The sequence below is a fragment of the Triturus cristatus genome, chromosome 4_1 (genome assembly GCF_964204655.1).
Source record: "Triturus cristatus chromosome 4_1, aTriCri1.1, whole genome shotgun sequence".
Classification (NCBI taxonomy): Eukaryota; Metazoa; Chordata; class Amphibia; order Caudata; family Salamandridae; genus Triturus; species Triturus cristatus.
In genome coordinates this window covers 976,604,502-976,628,605 of record NC_140585.1, presented here as the reverse complement: position 1 = coordinate 976,628,605, position 24,104 = coordinate 976,604,502, and the positions used below count along the sequence as shown (strand labels likewise).

The window sequence follows — 24,104 nt, the reverse complement described above, 5'->3', positions numbered from 1 at the left end:
CCTATGGATCGGTAGGGTCCCCCTTCTAGGGGAGCACATGCTGCTGTTTTCGATTGTGGGTTGCCTTGTGGTTTGATTTTTTGTTGTTATTTATGTTAAAAAGAAACCGTTATGTGGGGTCCGGATGGTGTGGCCATCAACGCTGCTAACTCCTGTACGTTTCCCTTTGCCGCAGCATGCGTTCTACTGTGTGTATCATATGCTCCTCTTGTTTGCTAGCGGCCGGCCTGAAGGTTGTAGGCCCATCTTTGTATATTCTTTGAACTTTGTAATAAACGGTTTAAAAAAAAAAAAAAAAAAAAAGAAAAAAAAAAAGAAAATGTTGCAATTCCTGTCGGAGTATCATAACTTCGGACATAATTATTTTGCTCACTACGCAGAGAGAGTGAAGCCTCTGTAGGACCCAATTTCTCCCAGGTTTTCCTCTAAATGGTGGCAGAGCACACATACTGATATATTGCGTGCTGTACAAGCAGGCATGCTTGAGACAAAATATTTATAAACTAGAGACAACAAAAACAACCTAGTTATCAGTCATACCCAGTGACTATGGTTACACCTACGTGATCTGCAGTCCCAGCTGCCTAAACATCTCGCTTGTATTCCCTGGCTGAAGCCCGATTTGCTTCCATTGAAAAAATGCGGATGACTGTACAGACACCTATTCTAAAGGAGTGCCTCTTAGCACAGGGAAAACATATTATTGTTTCTCCTGTCCCAGCACAAAGGCAAGCATTCCTAATACTCTTGCCCCACATCCAAGATGGGTACAGTTGGCCTCATCTTTAAGTGCGCTGGTTGTAAACATTTCAGTATGATCCCTCTCTTTGTACTCAAGCTTTTCTCCTATATGAACAGAATACTGTTCCGATTCCAGGCCCTTCACCTTTTGAGTCTTACCAGAGCATCCTTTATGCAGATGGCTTTTCCCAACCTGTGGTAGGAACCAAATGTAAGTACTCTGCAGCTGATGCAGCAGTGCAAGGTGAAGCAAAGGATGGTGAGTTCATCCCACAATGCACCCACGCCAAACTCTTAGGTGGTAGTACTGCACAACATGCAAAATTACAGGCCCTGCTACTTGCATTACAGAAGACAGATTCATCAGTTCCCACACTCATTGTGTCCAACTCAGCTTTCTGTGTTCAAGGTTACAATGTCAATTTGCAACATTAGTGATTGAATGGATTCAAGTATTCAAAAGGGAAAGCCTATAACGAATAAATAGCTTTGGGAGAATGTAGATGTTTTATAAAACAAGCTTCCATTGATCCATTTGAGGCACATTTTAGGCCATCAGCGTAGTGGTATTCATACTAAATGGAACTGTGCAGTTGACTAAAGGAGCAAAATCTGCAATTCAGACTGCCCTTAACTAGATCTTAAATTAAGATCGGCACAGATAATTAAACAGCCATAAATGCAACCAAGTAAGCTGGGAAACCTCCTACAGGTTTTTCTCCTGGATACTCATACGCTCCCTAATTCAGATAACATTCCAGTAGTCACCATACTAGGAGTGGGAGACAGGGTAATACCTAATAACCTGTCTAAATTATAATTAATCAAGAAACACATTAAAGGTTAGTCTCTGTACATGCAGGAATAAATGCAACCGCAGCAATGCTACAGCAACCCTACTTGTGGCCTAATTTATATAAACAGACCAGGTACTATGTTAGACAATGTGGCATGTGTCAGCAAATTAAACCCTTCACTGTTAAAAGGCCCTCGCCATCCTCCCTCATCAACTCAAATATGTTATGTTATGTTATTTTAATTTATTCAGCGCACAGCTACTCGGAAGTGTCCCGGCGCTATAGACCGCTGGGGAACCCGTCCTCGCTATCCCTGTGAGATGGTCCCTTTCTGGGTATCTCCAAGGTGAAACCAGGCATCCCCGGCGTCTGTGGGGGGCCGTTGTAGAGATGAGGCAAGCTTAATGCCCAGAGTTGCCGAGTGTGTTCCTGGTTAGAGTAGGTACCGAGGCGAGAATTATCGAGTCTGTTTTGACCCTGGTCCACGACCCTGCCGCGTCGGGAATTGAACCCTGGTCGATTCTCTGCTTACGGATCTGCCGCCTCTAACCAGTGAGCCACACCTCTCCACTTATGGGCGATTTATTTGGGCCACAGTGGATTCCTAAAGTCAGCTAATCAATATAAATATATTCCAATGGGTTCAGCCACAGAGAAATGCAAACACTTCAGCAGTCGTAAATATTTGCAGTGCCTTGAGTCAATTGGGACAGGTCATTGATTTCATTCAGATAATGGTCTTTCATTTGCCTGCAAGGCTTAGATGGATTCAAGGTCTGCTCTGAAAATTTGCAATTCAGCAACCCGTTCAAAGCTGAATTGAATGGCCTTGTAGAGATAGCCAATGGCATGATTAAACAAGCTTTGACTGCTAGGGTGTTAAGTTCAAGCCTTAGAACTCATTGCTAAAGACTGCTTTGCTCTTGTCAAAAGTTTTGTGACAAGTATCTTGTTCCTTCACCGTTGCATGCCTGGATCACTTTAGGAACTTTTCTTTTCATCTTGTGGTTGTTAGTGATATTCGTCATTCTACGGCTACACAACGGATATTTTGCCGCACAAGAACAATTGCATCACCAGTGGTTCGTTAACTGCAACCCCACTCGTCATACCTCAGAACCCGAAGAGGTTTTTATGCTACAAACATTACAGCTTATCCTGGATTTGAAATGACAGGTTTCCCCCCAAATATGTACTTAAACAAATAAATGTACCTAAAGGACCATGGTGGACCTACATTTTGTTCCTGTATTCATATGTGATAAAGAAATAAACGCAAAGTAAAAGTATAACCCAAACATAGGTAACTTATATTGGTTTTGTTTTTCTGTCAAGTATTTGTGCATAACTACATCTCCCAAACGAGATGTTAATCTGTCCCGTTCAAGATTTAAACATCTCATACGGTCATGTTTTTTCATTGCATTCTGTTGCTACGAGAACTCATTGCATCTATCATGATATAGAATTCAACTTTCAGTAAGAGAAAAACCACTGGATGAGCTATTACCAAACTACAAATGGACAATTTACTTCCACATTACAAGAAGCAAAAAAACATTAAAAATGCTAAGAGCATTAACTTCTTGTCAGTCTTCCTCGCCACAATCATTTCTGATTGAGTGCATGCTACTGTAGACAGAGCATCACAAAACTGAAAAAAAATCAAAACTAAACACACATACCAGCTTCCCATTCCTCCACTATGGCCGGCTTCCTTTTCCCTCCATAGTTTTACATAGAAAGTAAATTAACCTATCCCACTTACTGCACAGAAACAAAAAAGGCAGGAAGTAATGGAAAAACATATGTAACATTTACTTATAATGTTTGTTTCTTGTGTATAGTTAATGCATTTATTTAGCAGACGTTCTGCTTTGGCGGACTCGTTTGCTTTATTTCAAGATCCTGCAAGAGCAGACTCCGGTGTAACAGGCAAACATTTGATGTCCTGCTTTAGAGGACTGATGTAATTTGTGATAGCGGTCCCACTATAGTGGACTCAGGCGAGCAGCAACAGTAGGTCACTGTCTGTAGGAAGCTGGCCTGTCTATACTATTTCAAAGTAAGGTACAGAGTCCAGTGGATCCCCATAGGCTTTACAGAGACTAAATTAGATAGTACTACTGCTCTCTTTTGTGGTAGTGTGGGCGAGCAGTTAGGCTGATCAGAGGGCAGTGCTAGGATAAGAAATGATTACACACATTCAATAACTAAATCAGAGACCAATGGTTTGTAAAAATATTATACTTTTAGTATATTTATTTTATAGATACTCTGTTGGATTAAACTACGTTTTGCAATATCACTGTTTTTCACTGTATAAAGCGGACTCTGCATTTCTCAATCATTACTACGATATCCTAAGGGAGGAAACACAATCAGCAATATGAAGGTAAAGAAACGATTTTGAGCTTTTGGATGAAGAATCAGTTCCAGGCAAGGTTCAGGTAAGCTACCTCAGTGCATCACCAGCGGCAGTGGGGTGGCTGGGTGCAGAGGTCAAACTCTGGATCAGGTGCAAATGTTATGCAATGGAGAAAGGGGGTAATCGAAGTGGTAGTGCTTACAGGTAAATAGAACTGTTTGGAACTCCAGTCTCCAGGGGTTAAGGTAAGCACACGGGGCTCCAAGGCAGCACCAAACGTACACTGTTAGCTGCATGGGGGTGAAGGTGCAGAGTGCCAACACAGCGTTGGGGGCCCAATGTAAACAAATTGAGAATCTTAAAATCGGAAAAAGGTTGCAGGCTCAGGCCAGGCAGAAGAAACCTAAAGCTGTACAGGTATATTGGAGTGTGTTGGAGCGTTGGGACACAGTCAGTAGATCTCCCCGAGGCCCAGGGGCTCAAGGTGCAGGGGTGTCCTTTAGCTTTGGAAATCAACTTACCAATACGGTCGCTTGGTGGAGGGGGGGGGGGTGGGGAGTTCATTGTACAGAGGCTGCAGGCGTCGACGTGAAGTCCAGCAGAGGTCAACCCACGAGGGACTCTTGCTCTAAATTGCTGAGGAACTTTTGCTGGACAGGTGGGCCATTGGAACTCAGGCCGTGGCTGTCGGGTGCAGAGGTAGTAAGTTTTGCGGTTCCTCAGGCACTGCACTTTGTCTTTAGAGTTCTTCTGGACAGATCTGCTTTCCACAGGAGATTAGGAGTCTTTTTAGTAGGCAGGCAGTCCTCTCAAGGATCTTGGGGTTGTTGAACTGCGGGATGAGTCGCTCTTCTTTAGCAGAGTCTTTGAGGGATGTAGACAGGGTGGTAGGGCTGGGACCAAGTCAGTTGATGTCTTCAGTCTTTGCTGCTGCATGGCTCTTCTTTTTCCTCTTCTTCGTAAGCCATTGGTAATCTGAAGATTAAGATTCCGAGGTGTCACTAAATAGTAAATTTAGGGGCATTACATGGGTTAGAAGATAGTAGTCAACGGGCTACTTTGGGGTGCCTACACTCTGTGTATGTCAACTCCCTCTGGGGAGGTGGCATACCCCTAACCTATTGGCTAGAACCCTCTAAAACAATATGGAGGATTTTGAAAGGAGGGGGTGGGGGGTCACTTCAGCTCAGGGCACCTTAGGGGTGACCCTGGCTGAGATGGGACACACCTCTCCTACGTACACATTTTTTGGCCGACCTTGCTGCCAAAAGTGGGGCTAGGTCAGGGGGCGGGCATCTCCACTAGCTGGAGAGGCCCTTGCCAGCATAAAAAAGGATGCCAAACCTTTGAGGCTCACCACCTTTCAATGCTGGTCTTGCTTGGAGGTAAGCGTGAAGCACCTCCACACAAAGCAGGCTTTGTTTCTGACCCACGAGAGCAAAAGGCTCCCACATCAGTGGATCTGAAACATGTCTAGAGGTAGCAGGCTGGTCCAGACCGGCAGGCACACACTAGATGGTGGGTATATTTTCAGGGGGCACCTCTGAGTGCATGTATTAATAAATCGAACACTGGTATCTGGTGTGGGTTCATTACTCCGAGATGTTTGGTGCCAAACTTCTTGGAACTCGCTGAAGGCATCATGGAGCTGTGGAACTCATAGTGACAAGCTTCCAGACCTTGCACTCATTATGGCTTCACTGTGCACTTATAATGTCTAAGAATGGCCTTGGACACTATAGGTTATGCCCTCACAGTTATACCCTCACATTAGGTATAGTGCATCCTGCCTAAAGGCTGTAAGGCCTGCAGTAGGGGTGACTTACCCATGCCTCTTGCAGTGCTGGTAGGCCTGGCACACAGGAATGTGTGCTAGGTTTACTCCACTTTTTTCTGCACAGAAACAAGCAGGCTGCAGTGGCAGTGTGCATGCATTTGGTGAGGAGTCTCTCAGGGTGGCACAATACATGCTGCAGCCCTTAAGGACCCTCTCTGGTCACAGGACCCTTGGTATCACTGGTAACTTTTATAAGGGACTTTTGTGTCAACCAGAGGGCTGCCAAATGTGGAAACAAAGGTACAGTTTTGGGAAAGAACACAGGCACTTGGAGCCTGGTTAGCAGGAACCCAGTGCACATTCAGTCAAAGATACATCAAAGCCAGGCAAAAAGTGGGGTGTAACCATACCAAAAGGGGTACTTTCCTACATGGTCTACTTGTGTGTCCCATTGAATCTGAGTCAGCTCGGTGTTTGCTGGCACCCATCCCCCCCCCGCAGGGTGGCTATCGTTCTTGGGGAGAAAGAACACTGGTGAGCATTCGTATAATTATTGTTACTAGGTAGTATGTGAACGCCTTTTGAGTGCTTCAAGAATGGTTACCAGCAGCCATAAGAAGCAGCACGGTCTCGCTTTGGGTTTTGTGTATGGTGGTGCATGGAGGCTGCAGGGTCTAGCAGTTGGTAAATTGAAAAGTCTAAGATCTGTGCACAGAATAGACACAATGTGGAGATGAAACTTTAAAGGGTGGAGGCCCCTGAAATTCCTTCAATGACAGTCATTCAGGAGATGAGTCAAGTGGCTGTGGCACCTGCGTTTAACACAAAGGACAATCCTCCACTCTCATAAAAAGCCACAGTTGGGGGATCCAGGTGGCTGAGGACCTGGTGTGAGAGGAGGATATCGGAGGGGGATTTATTCAGGCGTCTGAATTGAAAGAAGTCCTCCAGCATATTCGAAACAATATGACTTGAACGGAAAGTTCCAGCATGGAAGAAAGTGAGGATTTATTGGATCAATATCAGGAAAAGGAACCAGAGTTTCTCTTGTTATCTGCTTCGATTAAGAATGATATTGATCCAGTATGGAAATAATTAAAACATTCTTTACCAAGATTTTTGTCAAAGGAAGATCCCATCCAGAATTTTGCAGATGAATTTCCATGAGTGGTAAAGGTCGACTCATTGATGGTTAGTCTGCCCACACTGATCACAATAATCTCAGAAAAATCATCGCCAGCTGACTGAGTGGATAAAAGAGCAGACCTGCCATGAAGCATCTTATTCGCCTTCTGAGCCTCAGCATATTAAAGAATTCAGTCGCTCATTAAGGACCTCCAGAGCCGATTGAACAAACCAGAGGTAACACTGCTGTTGGCCATGACGGAGCAGCAGATTTGCCTGCTGTCAGATATTTCGTAATAATAAATGATATGGTATGAGGCTCAGGGTAGAATGTTGGTTGACCAAGTGGAAGGCAAGTCCACAAGGGTAATGGCTGCCCCTTGGGCATCATTTAAGGGTGCATTGATTGAGGATATTGGCAATGGCGCTATTTCGGTGCCCTCTCACACCCTCATGAACCAATATATATACGTTACATTTGGGGAGGAGAGATTTTTTTTGTCTTTTGCTTGCTCAATACAAAGTTCAGTAAAGGACGATTCATATGTATAGGCAACACAATGTAATTTTTCATTTAAGTGTTGCACTTCAGTAAATTATTATAGATTTTGCAAATACATATTTATGTATTTTGTCATGAAGATGATATTTTGCCTGTGGTGAGGAAGATGAATGAGGAGGTAATGCCTCAGTTACTTACTGTTAATCTTCATTACTCGGAGTCTGGGCCTTCCTCCTCACAGTCAGGGTCGGTTTGGGTAGGCGGGCAGTCGGGCATTGGCCGGTGCCCAAGGGTGACACGTGGGCCAGTTTTTAAAGGGTCTCTGCTTCATTCCTGCCCGCTTAGGCTTTCGCACTTCAGGCTATTGTGTGCAGGGAGAAGGTGTAAGATGTGACAATCTGCCTTCATTGTGGCCAGGTGTTGCTCTCTTTGTTGGGTCATTCTTACCTGAGCCCCTCCCCTGCCAGGCAATGGTGGGTGGGGCTAGTTGGAGCATTCAGGGGACTCGCTGTGGGAGCAGGAGTTTTGTATATGGGCCATGTACATCTCAGGCCCCACTGGAGCAGCAGTAGCAGTGTCCTTTTTCTTGACCCCTCCCTCGTGAGGCCATCACCCTATGGAGGGCTGGGGAGGGAGTGAACTAAGAGAAGCCTTCGGGGGGCGGGGGGAGGGGGGGTTGCTTAGGCCTTGTTGTGAGGTAACCTTTATTAGGCTTTTATTAAACTAGAGAGGATATGTCTTCGTGGCCAAAGCTGCCTACTTTGGCAGTCAGAGACCAGGTTCCAGTCCCAGGCGGTCAGCTCAACCTCCTGTGATCCTGGGCAAATCACTTAATCTCCCAACGCCTAATGTTAAAATAAACTTGATCTTGAGCAGTGTAAATGTTGCTCATGTAAATCGCTCCAATACCCTAGTGCTGGGTTCACCTTATGTAAAACTATAAAAAAGCAATTAGAAAATAAAACGGCAAGGTTATAAGATTCTGAAAGGGCCTGAGCATGATAATTAGGGAGCACTCTTTATATAAAAATATCTATATTCGTTTTTAACATGAACCTGGCTTTTCTGTCTTTTTTTAGTTTAACTATTAGTCACGGTTGAGTAAAGCAGCTTTAGAACATATTTTAAAGTGCTTTCAACTTACACTGACTGTTTACATACTGATCAGAGGAAACAAATAGAGACTTATGCATTTTTCTCATTTTCTCGATTGTAGGCCGCTTTTTTGGGACTGCCCGCACTTAATTGCAGTCCCTATCCGACCCTGCTCACAGTCAGGGTTATTCATACCAGGGGGAGGTATTTGACATCAGATTGTTTTTAGGTTGAGGGTTGGTATTACAGAAAGTGGAATGAACTAATTTCTTTGGAATGCACATTATGGTGCAAAAGGAAGTTGGCCATATTGGAGGAATGGGAAGCCGGTATACATTTTCATTCGAGATGTTTTGTCCAGATGAGCAGGCACTCGTTTAGTAATGACTGCGGCAATGAAGCTCTCTCCCACCCTCCTGTTGTCTGTCCACTTGTTTATTTAGCTTTCGACACTGTTTGCCACTCCATCTCGGCCACATCCTTACTGTGTTTTTTAAACAATCTTAATTTTCAAGAGTTTGTGTGTTTAATGTGTGACTGCAAGGGGACCTTGCACATGAGTGTTTGTTTACTCTCTGCTCAAGCACACCATGCCACATTCTGGGAACTGCTTGCCTGTTATACACACACTCTGTCCCATTCCATTTCCTTTGAGATAAGAACATGTGCTTCCGATGCAGACACTGGACTTTTAGGTGTTGCCCCAGCTTCAAAGGTCACTGATCTACAGATAAGGAGACCTGCATTGCTGTGTGTTCTGTTCTGTTATGTGCAGAGCTGTGGCCTTTGAAGCTGAGCAACCCCATATAAATGCTAGCAGCACCACAACTGTGGTACAAATTAGTTAATGTGAACATGTAAAATAGGGTTAATCCAGTTCCCCGCCCTGAAAATTGCCTTCCAATTATTTTGTTAGACAGCTTTAAAAAATATTTTCGACGGCACCTGAACTACAACCTAAGTTGTATTCCCCTCCAACAATGCTGCCTCTTAATTCTCTTGTTACACAGCTTTAAACAATAATCGTGCCTGCAGAAACACAAAATAGGCGCAAGGTACGTGGGAAAACGTTACCCTTCACTTATTTTATCTTAAGGGTGTCCACAAGCGATCAAGAGGGCACCAAGAGGGCACCATTTACACCCAGTTTTAAATTTACCTTTATTCGACCTCTGACAAAGCCTTTCATTTGTTATGTTTGATAGCTTAAAACAATATTTGTGCCTGCACCTCAAACGCAATCTAAGTTGTATTCCCCTCGAGCGATGCTGCCTTTCAATTATGTAGTTAGACAGCTTTAAACAATGGTTGTGACTGCAAAAACATCGGATGTGTGCAAGGCACACAGGAAAATGTTATCCTTTACTTATTTTATCCTTATCCCACTTTGAACAATATTTGCGATTGCACCTCTCCCACAATCGAAGTTTTATGTTCAACTTTACTATGCCAGAAAACAAGCTTCAAGGACACTTTTGCAGTACTCTTAAAAAACTAATAGCATTCATTCTTAGCGTAAGCACACAGTATCAGATTCGAGGACCTGCTTGCCTGTTATACACACACTCTGTCCATTCCCTCTCCTTTGAGATAAAAAAATTTGCTTACTATCACACTAGCCATTATCCACCTTACGTATTACCGGCCAATACCCATTCCATTCTCTATATTAAGCACCCCCGAAACCCCATAAAAAAAAGGCAAGAGTTCATCATATCTAGATTTTTTTTAGACAGCCGTTGTTTGTGTTCTTACCTCTATTTTATATTTTAATTCAAAGCTCATACCATCCCTGACGCAATAATAAATAAAAGACTAATGGCTGTTTCATTTTTTTTTTTTTATTGAAAATCTTGTGTCAGAAATACAATTGATACAACCATATATTGGCACACACAAAAAAAAAAAGAATATAAATTGGCAAGCAGAAGGAAAAACAATACAGAATTACATGAAAAAATAATTTACACAGTACGGAAATCAACCATTACACAAAGTAAAGATTCCAAATTCTATCAAACTTCGTAATCCCACCTATTCGCTGTGCATATCGCATTTCAGATTTTCTAACATTCCTAATTTTTTGCAACCAAGCAGTAAAGAGAGGGACATGAATTGACTTCCAGTTCTGCAGGATTAATGACCTTGCAACTGCCATTGCAATAAATAATAATTTAACCCACTGTTCTGTCAAACCAAGATCGGAATCGTAGCCATACAATATTAAATTAACATTATAAGTAATCCGAATCCCACAATACTTTTGCATATATTCGAATATCTCATTCCAAAACGGGATTATTTTAACACAGTTAGCTATAATGTGGGACCAGTTTGCGGGAGTATATTGCTGGCATCTAAAACAGGTGGCCGTAGTATTGGGAAACATTTTAGCAATGGCAGCAGGGGTACGGTACAGGAGCCATTTACTGAAAAACAGCATTCTTCTCCAATTAGATCCTCGAAGAACACTGAAATTCAGCTTATTTATCATTTTCCAAGTATTAATAGTGAGTACATGATTCTCCTGTTCTTGCCATTTTTTCATTGCTTTTTGACTAAGATCATCCGCAGTATATTCTGCAAGAACACGTTTCCATACCCCTGGCTTCCTCGTCCTACAAATCATGAACAAATCGTCCCATAGTTGATTAGAGGAACCAATGCTGACTGGCTCCACTTGTACCAACGTTTTAAAAATAAAAGCATATGAACCAAGTAACATAAAGTTCTCAGGAATTAGAAGCTGCATCTCTCCAGGTAACAACCATGTCCCTTCCCTCAAAAAATCTGACAAAGAGTGAAATCCCAAAAGTGCCCATTGTAATACAGTATCAACTCCAATTTTTATTCCTAAATAAAAAAGAGCATTCCTTAAGGGAGTTCTAAGATTAAATTGCGGGAGAGAATATCTTTTAAGAAAGACATCCTGACGCTTAAAAAAACCAGAGCATCGTCTTATAACGAGTAAGTTTTGGTAATTTAGGAATATGTAACGGAGAAGGAATCTGAACCTCATGACAAATTCTATTAATAAAGAAATTAATAAACACAGTTGGGGTCTGCATTCCGGATTTAAACCGCTCTAAATATTGGGCAAAATATGCGCTATAGTAATCTTTAATATTGGGTACCGCTAAACCTCCCAAATCTGTATCGGCGTAGAGGATCCGCATTGCGATCCTGGGACTTTTTTTTGCCCATATGAACCCTGTGAATAGTGATTGTACTTTTGAAAAGAAGCTACTGGGCAAAAAGCAAGGAATGGCAGAAAATAAAAAGTTAAATAGCGGCAGAATAGACATTTTAATAAGTGCCACTCGCCCTAGGATGGAAAATGGCAACGATTCCCATCTATTAAATAAAGATTGAACCTTGCGTAGAAGAGGATCAAAGTTTAACATAACTAACTCGGAGACAAAAACCGAGTACATAATTCCTAGATACCTCTTCGGTCTAGGATTAATACAGCCGGATAAATCAGTATGTAGCTCAACCTCACCCCCCCCACAGACTAGTATTTCAGTTTTATTTTTATTAATGCGATAACCACCCAGATGTTCGAATTCCTCAAAAAGTTGAAGAACGGCAGTTTGAGATTGAATATCCGACTTAATCAGTAATAAAATATCGTCGGCATATAGTTTGATTTTAGCCATAGAGGAAATAGGAGGAGAGATATTTTCGGATTCCCTGATGGCTATGGCTAATGGTTCAATAAAAAAAGCAAAGAGAATAGGGGACAAGGGGCAACCTTGCCTGGTGCCCCGCTGAACCGATACTTTACCGACCATGACTGAGTTAATGATTATATTTGCTTTGGCACCCGTGTACAAATTTTTAATTAAGCTAATAATCTGTGGAGGAATTCCAAAGAGATTTAAAATAACAAATAAGGTTGTCCATACCACTAAGTCAAAAGCTTTTTCTGCGTCTAATAATAAAATTAAAGCGGAAATTTTATTGGTCTGAAAATAATCTAAAGCCTCAACGAGAAAATGTGTATTTGTGGCTAATTGTCGACCTGCCACAAAGCCGTTCTGATCCGGGTGAATAAGATCCTTAGCAATATGATTGAAACGTATTGATAATAATTTGGTAAGGATCTTATAATCCGTGTTAAGTAATGTAATGGGCCTATATGAATTGGGATCTTTGGGATCTTTGCCTTTTTTTGGAAAACTCACAACTGTGCCCTCCCCAAAAGAGTCTGGAACTTGCCCACCCATTAACATATAATTAACTAATTGTAATAGCAAATCCGAAAAGGCGCAGAAGAAAACCTTAAAAAATTCAGCGGGGAGGCCATCTGGGCCGCAGGCCTTACCGATTGGGAGGTTCTTGACCACTAATTCCAGCTCTGACTTTGAAAATAAACTCATCATTGCTCCACTATCTGCCTGAGATAAAGAAGGCATATCATATCTTGCTAAGAATTTTAAAAGCCTAGAATGGTCTATTTCCTGATGATGACTATATATCTGTTTATAGTGAGAAAGCATTATAGTACCAATCAGATCAAGCTGTGATGTGTCTAACAGAGTGGTAGGAGATCTCAAAGTACGAATTGAATTTGCAGCGGCTTGCTCCTTAGCCTGCCAAGCAAGGAGTTTGCCAGAAAAATTACTCTCCTCATAACTCCTTTGAGATTGTATAAGGAATTGCTGTTCACTCTGTGTAGCAAAAAGCGTACTTAATTCACGTTTGGCCTCGTTTAATTTTTTTTGCGCAAGACTGGAGAAATTTGATTGTCGAAGCTGAGTCAGAGAACAGATTCTTTGATAGAGTAAGGTCCTAGTCTGTTTAATAGTACGCCATTCTTCTGCGTCTTTGGCGATAATAATACCACGAACAAAGGCTTTTAGTGAGTCCCAAATAATATGTAATGGGGCCGTGTGTGAATTACGAGCAATAAAGTCAGCAATTTCGGATTTTAATAAGGATACCCAGTTGCTATCTTGTAGGTACATTTTATTAAATATCCATCTCTTAGGGGACTTAATTTCTTCCCCCACTGTAAACTCAATAACCAACATTGCGTGGTCTGAAAAGCCATTATGCAAAAATTTCTGATATGAAAATTCTAATGAATTGGAGGCCAAAAAGAAATCAATACGAGAGGAGGATCTATGTCTTCCCGACCAGTAACTAAATTCTTGTTTATGAGGGAATTTCAGTCGCCATGGGTTACACAGATCAAGTAATGCGGAGTACTTCATAACAGACCTCAATGACTTTGGTTTAGATTGTTTCTTCGAAATACCCGTGGAATCAAGTTTTATATCGATGAGGATATTAAAATCCCCGCCTATAACTATATCTCCTCTGACCAATAGTAATGATTGGAATAACTCCTCATAAATGGCGGCACTATCGTCCACAGGGGCATAATAACTAACAAAGGTAATTGGCCTATTCCTATTTTTAATTACACAAGTAGCCCAGCACCACCGCCCAGCTCCTCCATCTTCAAACTGAATAATTTCTGCATCTAAGTTACGATTAATAAAAAGCGCAACTCCCCTTTGAGATTGTTGAGCACATGAAAACCCACGATATAAGGACCAATTTTTAAACATTGAAAAGGAATTAATTTTCTCCACAGAAATATGAGTTTCTTGCAGCATCACAACTGCTGGGCGCTCTGTTTTAATCCAGAGCTCAATAGTACGCATTTCTTTTTTATTATTCAACCCATTAACATTGAAAGAAACAACTCTAACCCCTCCAATGGACATTAATTGTTAAGAAATACTTCTTGCCAACAAAATTTTGGATAAGGAACCACAAGAATTTCATTTTTTCCATTTTTACCCTGCTTCCCTCTCCACCCAAGTGCGCTTCCCTCTACCCAAGTGCTCCCCCCCCTACCCCTGGTCCCGTGGCCCTGTACTGCCTCTATGTCTCCCTCCCACGCTGGCCACCTGGCACCAACCCCTCTCATAAGAGCGCCTTGGAAGTGCGCCCTGAATCCCATGACCCCCGAGTTCCCACCTGCACCCCCCACCCCCTAACTAAAATATGCGAATACCCATCTGAACAAATCAAGCCATATTCCAACCTAGCCTGACCTTAAGCCAACTTGTCAAGCATCTCCCGAGCCTCATCAACATCTGTAAACAAATAAAATTTGCCCTTGATCAAAACTTTTAACTTTGATTGCTGTGCAATCGATGCTTGAGCTCCTTTGTCCTTAAACAACTGAAGAATCTTAACAAAGTCCTTTCTCCGTCTGGCAGCAGCAGCCGACATATCGGAAAAAATCCGACACTTAGTAGTGGGATTAACCTGAAATTGTCTTTGCTTAAAGGCCTGAGATAGGATTATTTCTTTAACCCGAACATCAGCAAAGTTAACAATGATAGTCCGAGGAAACGGAGAATTAGGGAATGGGCGAGCTGGTACTCGATGCGCCCTGGTAATTGTTAAATCTCCCTTAAACTCAGGGATGACTTCTTGAGAGAAAAAGGAAGTAATCCATTTTGTCATGTCCGATCCCTCGATATTTTCGGGTACACCTACTATTCGAAGGTTTGACCTTCTATTATAATTCTCTAACTCATCCAGTTTGGATTCGAAGGCCTTTGATAATTTAGAACCAGTGATGATCTCTTTTTGTGCAGTGATAAGATTATCCTCCAACCTAGAAATTCTAGTCTCAGACTCTTGCAGACGATTAGAAAATGAAGCCATAGAATCTTCAATTTTGTCCAGACGCTTACAGATCGCCTCCGTTTCCATCTGTTGCATTTGCTTCATCTCTCTAATTTCTTGCAGGATTAAATTCAGCATATCCTTAACTGAGATCTGAAAGTCCCCAACAGTTTCAGTTTCCATCCCCATAATCGGACTTTGAGACAAAGTCACCTCACTGGGAATAATAGAAGAGGTACTGGAACCGGCCGCTGAAACAAGACTTTCAATGGGAGGGATAACTGTTGAAGAAGAGAGGTTTAAGGAAGTTGGAACACTTGAAGATACTGCCCCGGCACCAACTGTATTATTAAGGTCGTATCTTGCTGCTTTTCGCTCAAACAACGGGAATTGTTTAGAAGCCTTGGAAGCCTTAGAAGCATAGAGTGGTGTGGCCTCTTTAGATGATGACTGTGAATCGAGTGAGTCCGCAGGATTAAGGTTCTGATTTATCTCAGGTAATTTAGCTTCTGAACCTAGTGGAACCACGGCTATTCCCCCCACTGGTGACTCAATTATCTCCTTTGCCGCACTAACAGTAGATTTGCAAGGACTCGGAGGAATAACCTGGGTCGGGCTGCCGCCTGAGAGACCATCCTCACCTTCTCCAGAGCTCTCAGAATTTTCAAGAGAGGAGATTTCTCTCTCCGCGGCTGACCCAGCCCGCTTGGCTCTTACGGAATTCTCTTTTAATTGCTGGCGTCGTATTTTGGCCTTGGCCTTCGCCGTCAATTGCTTACCCATTATTAAGACTGGTGATTGTGAAATAACTTTACACCAGTGAATATGAGTACCAGCGATAGCAGCGGCGATAGCAGCAGTACGACAGTTGTATTAGAGGTGAAATTCAGCCCATCAAAAAAAATACTGAAGACTGAGAATCTAGCCCACACAGCGGCTGCAGTACCAAATATAGAAGTGCAGCAGCGGGGCAGACAACTCTAGCAGCGTGGACTAACACCTCTGTCTGTGCAACTGTATAAAGAGTCAATAGTCAGTCAATTGGATTACTGCTGCAAGCTGGAGCTTGAGATTTTGCATAGCTCACGCACTTTAACTGCTATTACTGGCGTTACACCAGTCTTTCCAAAAGATACAATATAGCCAAGGACTGGCCGCAGCAGCGGAGACAGCAGAAGTCTTATACTGAAGTAATGAGTAATGAGAAATTACTGCAACAGTAGCTTAGCGCCCAACAATGTGGACCTCGTCGTTAATTAATGAAGACAGCTCACCGTGCTGAAAACTGTGAGCATATAGCACTGCTGTGGTTCACATCTCCTCCGGATAATTCAAGTGCTTCAGGTGGTGCAAACAGTCAAACAGTCAGACAGCTTCCCCCGATCAGTTATCGCTGTCCCGGTATTGCTGTATTGATGTCCCAGTACCGGTGCCGGTTTCCCGCCGCTGTTCCGCTGCTAATCTCGACGATCGGACTCCAAAAGAGGCACCATACCAAGGCGAGAAGAGAACAGCATACTCGCGGCGCAGAGCAGCAAACGCGGGGCAGCCGCCATCAACCACGAGCTCACGGAGGGGGGGAGGGGCGACAGCGGGGCTCTCAGGTGCTACGTGGAGGCGTGGAACTCCACCGTAGCGTGCTCTGGTCCCTAATGGCTGTTTCATAGCAATTTAAAATACAACCTTAAACATACTAAACAACCACAGTGCTGTACAACGCAGCTACAATAAACTAAACCAATAGGCCTCACAGAGGCGAGACCTATTGGCTTTGTCAACGATTGTTTGGAATTGTAGCTACAATGTTAACTTTAGAAGCACGGATGTTATTTGTTAAGGATGTTACACATAATATGGTGTCACTTAGCCGCTCTATCAGAATGGGCTGGATACTTGCATGCACCCTCTTTTTGGCCCTGGGCTTTCCTTTACAAATCAGTATAGTTAGATCGGCAGAAACAAACAAACAAACCACAATTCTCAAAATTGAAAATATTATTTAATTAAAGCACAGGACTAGAACATGGAGGACTCACTATAGCACGTCATCAAAAAGTAGAGCTACGTAGAAAAAGGAAGTTATTTACCATTGCAAACCAATCGATCGCCAAAAGAGAACCACAGCAATAAAGCCAACGGAAGGTATCTGAGAAAGCAAGGAAAAAATACCATTATAAAAATACGATAATGGGTCTACAACTCCGACGAGAACATTAAAATAAAATGTACATGAGATAAAACGTTCATAAGAATGTCAACGAACCACATAGTATTTTCTTTCTCCAGTCAACAACACTAAGAAAACTATGACTTGACGAGTCGGACATCTAATTGAAAACAGCAAACTACAAGCCCCAGCATGCACCATGCTGGTGGCCTAAAACTAGATAAAATGTATCCGATTCCTCAAAAAACGAGGCCAGTTGAATGCTCCAGTTATGAGAATAACGTGAACTATACACAGAGCCATAATCATGATCTCGGAATTGTGGGTAATCTTAGAAGTAAATCGTGAGGGAACAAGGTCCCACGGTGAAAATAAGTGATACAATATAACGCTCCCAGTCCCAGATCATTCCTGTGGTGGAAAACTCAAACACGCAAAGTTACATTTGTCGTCTCGCAGCTATGTCCCACTCCTCTTCGTGTAGATAAAAAAATATTTATACGCGGGAATCTTATGTCTCCTCCCTCTCTTAAATACAGTTTTATTTGATATTACAGCCCGTAAGTACCTGTACATAGTGAGAGGACAGGATGCCATGCTCGGTCAGCAAACGAGGGATGACGTGGTTTGTGTCTGCGGAGCGGGAGATGTTTCCTTTACACCAATTACTTGTAAACCTTTACAGCAAACGAATGGCAAGGCGCCCTTGAGATGTGTCAAGAGATGAAAATATACTCCTGGCTAGAACTAAATTTAGGACAGTACTTCTCATCCACCTCCAAACAGTTCTCTAGGCGCTTTACAAAATGGTTCCTTCCCTGCCGTGTTCCAGCTGGGGGCGCCAATCACACCACTCTGCAGCTGTGTCTGCTCGCAGCTTCCTGCACCACGCACTCTGTGATTGGACGCTGGCTTTCCTCCTCCAAGCAAGAAGCAGAGACTGGCCTGCAAGCAGGTAACTTGAATTTATTCCACTGACTTTTATTAAATATCAGAGTTTCTTGATGTAACGTTTCCAGATGTCTGCAAAACACAGCATTCCATTCCTCCGTTTTGTTTATCAGCGTTTTCCACCCTGCTAATGTAGTTATTTCACTTCATTAGATCAATTGGGGCTACCACACATGAAAACAGTGATTTGTGCATGAAACACCGGCACTGAAGCACCGTGTTCTTCGTGACAGTAAGTCTTTGGGTAAACTATTTTAAAGCAGCAACTTTTATAAGAAGAAAACTAGTACATTTCAGTACATTTCTTTATTTTGATGTAAAGTCATCGTTTGATTCCATCGGCGAGGCGATTGGTCTAATTAGTTGTTATGTCCCTTTGACCCTTCATCTGCTTGAGTGTAGACTTTGTCACAGGCTGCGTTTTATTTTGCAGTTCTCATGCTGCCCATCCATACCTGGGGCAAATAAATCATCCAGTTACCGCTTTTTCTTGGCTGTCAGAAATTTGTAGTCCCAGATGTCGAGTGTTATAGACAGAACTATAAGTACCACAATGCATTGGATAAACCGGAATGGGATGCACTGCTCCTGCATGGACCTTGGAAACATGAAAGGTCTGCAAGTACCCAAGACAAGTTCAAAGCGGGACGGGATGAGATTTTCATGAGACAACTAGAGAAGCCTGTCCACAGCCAGTGGCACAGCTCGGTATGAATGAATGAATGAACAATGACTTTAATGATTGCTTCAGGACACGTCCTTTAGGACGAAGCTGGAATCACGCTGCGCCTTCACAGCGCCGGCAACAGAACGAATGCGTCTTTAGCACGCAATCCTTCCGCACGCAAGTCATTACAACAACTTTCTTTAGGGGGCACAATGGTGGAGTGGTGCTGGAATTAAAGTCCAACAGCTTCCCTACTGGTGCTCAAACTGGAGTTGGAATAATAAATTAAACTATTTCAATATCCCCCCCCCCCCCAAGGCAAGTCGTTAAAACAACTTACCTTCAGAACAAATGTGTACTAAAGATGCATTCGTTCAAATGACGGAGTTCCTAAGGCATGCGGGTAAAACGCATGCGGAATTCCGTCATATATTCGATTGTTTCATTAAAACCATATGCAATATTCTACACTAATAAAATCACCTCCTAAAATTTAATTTATTATAATGGCATAGAAAAACATACGTCAATTAGAAAACCTAAAACTAGTGCATTAATCCCTGCCATTATTGACAGTCTGAAAGCTATTTTCCCACAACCTCAGAGCCTGTTTAATACATTTTACCATGTGTGTCACCATTTGTTGTATATTGCCTTTAAAACAGAACAAGAGTGCCTCAGAAATAGTTCTGACACCGTCAGCTTTGAAAATGAGTTTGAGGTACTTTTTCAGAGACAAGGATGGTCATAAACATATAACATGTTAAGAAATTCCACAGACCCCAGAACACTTCCTGCTAGGGTGGTTCCCTCACACAGCTAGAAACAGGGTGGCAGGAAAGTTTCAGGACCTTGCCTATATATTAGCTAAGCGGGAGATAGCCAGGAACTGGAAGGCGCCGGTGGGCCGAGACTCACTGTCTGGAGAAAAGAGCTCGAAAGATGGGCGGGGGCGGAGGGGAGACTGCTACTCCGAGAGGCCAGCAAGGTAATAGGTACAATAGAGAAAGCCAGGGCATGGGGGGCTCTGGTGGGTGAACTAGTGGCAGCAGACGCCGCTGGCCAACTGCTGCTTACCGGGGCCCTAGAGCCCAGCAACCTCCTCACACGCTTACTCCACATCTCACTTCTTAGCAAGCAACTCAAGGGGGGGGGTGGGGGGATAGTTCGGTTGGGAAAGGTTATAGATAAAGGTGCACTGGTGATTGAACCAAGATAAGTACTACTGTATGCACTGTCAATGTTTAAATGCCAATAAAATATGGTTAAAAAAAAATAAAATGAACATATAACATGTTCAACAGACTCATAGGCCAGATTACACATCCTGCACATACAGTAAGTTTGCCCCTTTGTAGTACAAGAGCCATCAAAGTCCTTAAAAGGAAAATACAGAAACCTAAAGTGCATAAAAACATTCTTCTCTCATGCTTGCATATTTTGATCGATATGATATTGTCTTGAAAAGGTATAGTTTTCTATAGTAAACGTATTATTCTTATATCTTGCTAGAGACTCCATATCATTATGTTCCTGTTAGAAATTGGGTTGCTTGTTGCCTGGGGTGGGAACCTTGGTCGAGCTGCAACCACAATCCTAGTCAGGATAAGGCACAAGCAGACACCAAATTAGCCTGTGGTCACAGGAAAATCAGACTTAACTTAGAGACAATGTGCAAAGTATTTGTGCAAGTCTTCAAACAGTAAAATAGTGAAAACACCACACAAAAAGATCCCACACCAGGATAGTAAAACAGAGCAAAATGTAATAAATAAAACAAGACCCAAATGACAAAACCACAATTAGTAGAACCGGAGTTATGAAGTTTTAAAGAATAAACTGCAATATAGCGCCTAAAAGCATAAAGCGGCAACCTCAACTATCTGGTTGCACTGGACTGGGCCAAAGTCAAAAGTTTAAGTTGGCCGTGATGGAGAGCAGGTCAGATAAAGTCCCAGATTAGTCCAGCTGAAGGTTTACCTTTTCAAGTTTTGTGCAAAGAGTACTGTTCACATGGAAGAAGTTCATAAGGAAAGCGTCTCTACTGAGGATCGGCATGGCGTGAGGAGCAGGAGAGCATTGTGGACGGGTGGGCTGGAGCCTTGCATTGGCGGTCCATGCGGGTGATCGATGCTTGCTGATTTTCCACGTGAGCGGGCTTGGTCGCGAAGAGCTCTAAAGCTTGAATTTAAAACTTCAAGAGCAACATCTAGGGCCCAGGACATAAGAGACACCTCTTCGGGGCAGGAACTTGTTGAAGATGGGTCCAGGCACTGTGGGGGAAGCCTGTTGTGTCCCTGATGCTCAGATCAGGAAGCCGTATTTTATACAAACAAGGGAACCCGAAAAATGGCTAAGGACCACGGGTATCAATTATATATGTAGAAAACAATGGTCCTGAGCAGACACTAAATTTTACATAAAATTAAATATAGACCACAATGGGTTACTATACACATCCGATGTCCAGCCGGACAGGGGATTTTTATTTTTCAGACACTAAAGGATATGGTCAAAGATAATGAAAACACTACATTTATCGTGGGGCACAATCCAGCACCCTACAGCATGGGGAACGTGCGGGGGGAAAAAAGGGAATAACAATGCAGACAGTTTAGGACAAACAACAGTTACAGGCAAAGACTGAGAGCCGTTGCAACTTGCAGGCATAAATGAAGTTGTAGCAAGTTTGACAAAATAGAGACCACAACGAGTAAGCACAATGGATATTTGTGGCACTATTTTTAAAAAGTCGACGTTTCGATCCCAAGCTCATTGATTAACGGGATCATCTTCAGGACTAAATTTATAACATTTGCCTGGTTTTTAACGCCCCAATTGAGGACATAGGGGTATCACATATGGCAGGTCAGAGTGGAAACTGACAATGAAGAACAGCGTTGTTGCTTTTGGTTTGGTCGCTTGCAGTTAAGGTTTCTATAAAACTTAGTGGGCGCTGGAGCGTGCTGCTCCTTGCCTGGATCGGCTGTTGGGTAGTTAGACTGTGGTGCAGATGGGCCACATTTCAATGCGCCAAGTTATTGCTTCAATATACTAATATGTTACAGTCCAAGCTGTGGAGAGATACAGCAATGGAGATCTCTGTTCTCAGCAACAATGTGGCCCATCTGCACCACAGTCTAACTACCCAACAGCCGATCCAGGCAAGGAGCAGCACGCTCCAGCGCCCACTAAGTTTTATAGAAACCTTAACTGCAAGCGACCAAACCAAAAGCAACAACGCTGTTCTTCATTGTCAGTTTCCTCTCTGACCTGCCATATGTGATACCCCTATGTCCTCAATTGGGGCGTTAAAAACCAGGCAAATGTTATAAATTTAGTCCTGAAGATGATCCCGTTAATCAATGAGCTTGGGATCGAAACGTCGACTTTTTAAAAATAGTGCCACAAATATCCATTGTGCTTACTCGTTGTGGTCTCTATTTTGTCAAACTTGCTACAACTTCATTTATGCCTGCAAGTTGCAACGGCTCTCAGTCTTTGCCTGTAACTGTTGTTTGTCCTAAACTGTCTGCATTGTTATTCCCTTTTTTCCCCCCGCACGTTCCCCATGCTGTAGGGTGCAGGATTGTGCCCCACGATAAATGTAGTGTTTTCATTATCTTTGACCATATCCTTTAGTATCTGAAAAATAAAAATCCCCTGTCCGGCTGGACATCGGATGTGTATAGTAACCCATTGTGGTCTATATTTAATTTTATGTAAAATTTAGTGTCTGCTCAGGACCATTGTTTTCTACATATATAACAGATCAGGAAGCCAGCACACTAGCCCTTTGAGTCACTCTTGGGACCTGCGTTCAAGATCGAGGCTGCAGGTCCAGGTCTTCCCCATGCCAGAGGGCAGAAGGCATCAGGTCAGCACTACAAGGCAACAGCCCCTTCAGAGTGGCAGTCCAGCAGAGTGGCAGTCCTTGTAGCAGCACAGCAGTCCTCCTTGTTGGCAGATTATCCACAGGTCCAGAATTGTACTTAAGTTGTGGTGTGTTAGGTCATTCTTTTATACCCTGGTTCTGGAAGGAGGGAGAAGATTCTGGACAGTGTCTTCGAAGTGCATGGAATTCCCTACCTCTCCTGGCTCCAAGTAGGCTGAAGAGACAATGCAAGGCAATTAGGCACTTTGTGTGGAGGCAGGACACAGCCTATTCATGTGTAAGTGAGACTGGACCCAGCTCCTCCCTCCCATCCTGCCAGAATGGCACATCCAGTCACACCTAAGCTCCCATTGTGTGGGCTGTGTTGGAAGAAAGCCTAACTGCATTAAGTCATGTGACCAGAGACAGGCTTCAGGTATGAAAGGGCTAAGGCAAGAAAATGTCAACTTTTTTAAAAGTGGCATTTTCAGAATTGTAATTTAAATTCTGACTTCACCATAAGTTAGGATTTTAAATTAGGATTGCAGAGACATCAAGCATGAACCTGTCATCTCTTCCCATTTGGAAATTACACTTCTAAAATGTGTTACAGCAACCCCAATGTTATCCTATTGGAGAGATAGGCCTTGCAGTAGTGAAAAACGAATTTGAGAGTTTTTCACTATCGGGACATGTAATACTTAAAAGTACATGTCCAACATTTTTAATACATTGCACCCTGCCCTCTAGCTGTCCAGTGTCTACACTAGGAGGGATTTATATGCATTACAAAGGAAGGTTTGGGCCTGGCAAAAGGTTTATTTTGCTAGGTCAAATGGCAGTCTAAAACTCTACATAAAGGCTTTGCAATAGCCGGCCTGAAACATGTTTAATGGACTGCGTAGGTGGAAGGCACAATCAGTGATGCAGGCCCACTAGTAGCATTTAATTTGTAGGCCCTGGGGACAGGTAGTGCACTTTACTAGGGATGTATATGTAAATTAAATATGCCTTTTAGGCATAAGCCAATCTTACCATGTTGTAAGGAGTGAGCACATGCGCTTTGGCACTGGTTAGCAGTAGTAAAGTTCTCAAAGCCCTAGGAGCAACAAAAATAGGTCCAGCAGAATGGAAGAGAGGAAAAAGTTTGGGAGAGACCACCCTAAGGGTGGCAGGTCTAACACTGCCTTTCAAGCTAGTTTGGGAATATTTATTAAGATCCCTACTGCAGGAAGATTATTTTTAGACAGCTGCTTGATGATTGAACTTTCAGACAACAATGCCAGCGGCATATTAATTACCAAGGTATTATTAATGATTACTTTTAAATGATTTGTTTCTGCCGCCTTGCAGTTTAAGAAGAAATTAAATATATTAATTTCAGCC

At 42.8% G+C, this 24,104-nt stretch overlaps 1 protein-coding gene across 4 annotated transcripts in view; it reads right to left on the bottom strand.

Annotated features, from left to right (window-relative positions):
• Window positions 1–18,157, bottom strand: part of LOC146855927 (uncharacterized) — a 651,622-nt gene extending 633,465 nt beyond the window's left edge. For all 4 annotated transcript variants that reach the window (XM_085653872.1, XM_085653873.1, XM_085653876.1 and 1 more), the window contains exons 1-2: window positions 17,795–18,157; window positions 17,147–17,205 (exon numbers count right to left, since the gene is read on the bottom strand). In XM_085653872.1, coding sequence (XP_085509998.1) covers window positions 17,147–17,205; window positions 17,795–17,823 — 88 coding nt within the window. In that variant the 5' untranslated portion in view covers window positions 17,824–18,157. The remainder of the gene's footprint in view (window positions 1–17,146; window positions 17,206–17,794) is intronic.
• Between the last annotated feature and the right edge of the window lie 5,947 nt (window positions 18,158–24,104).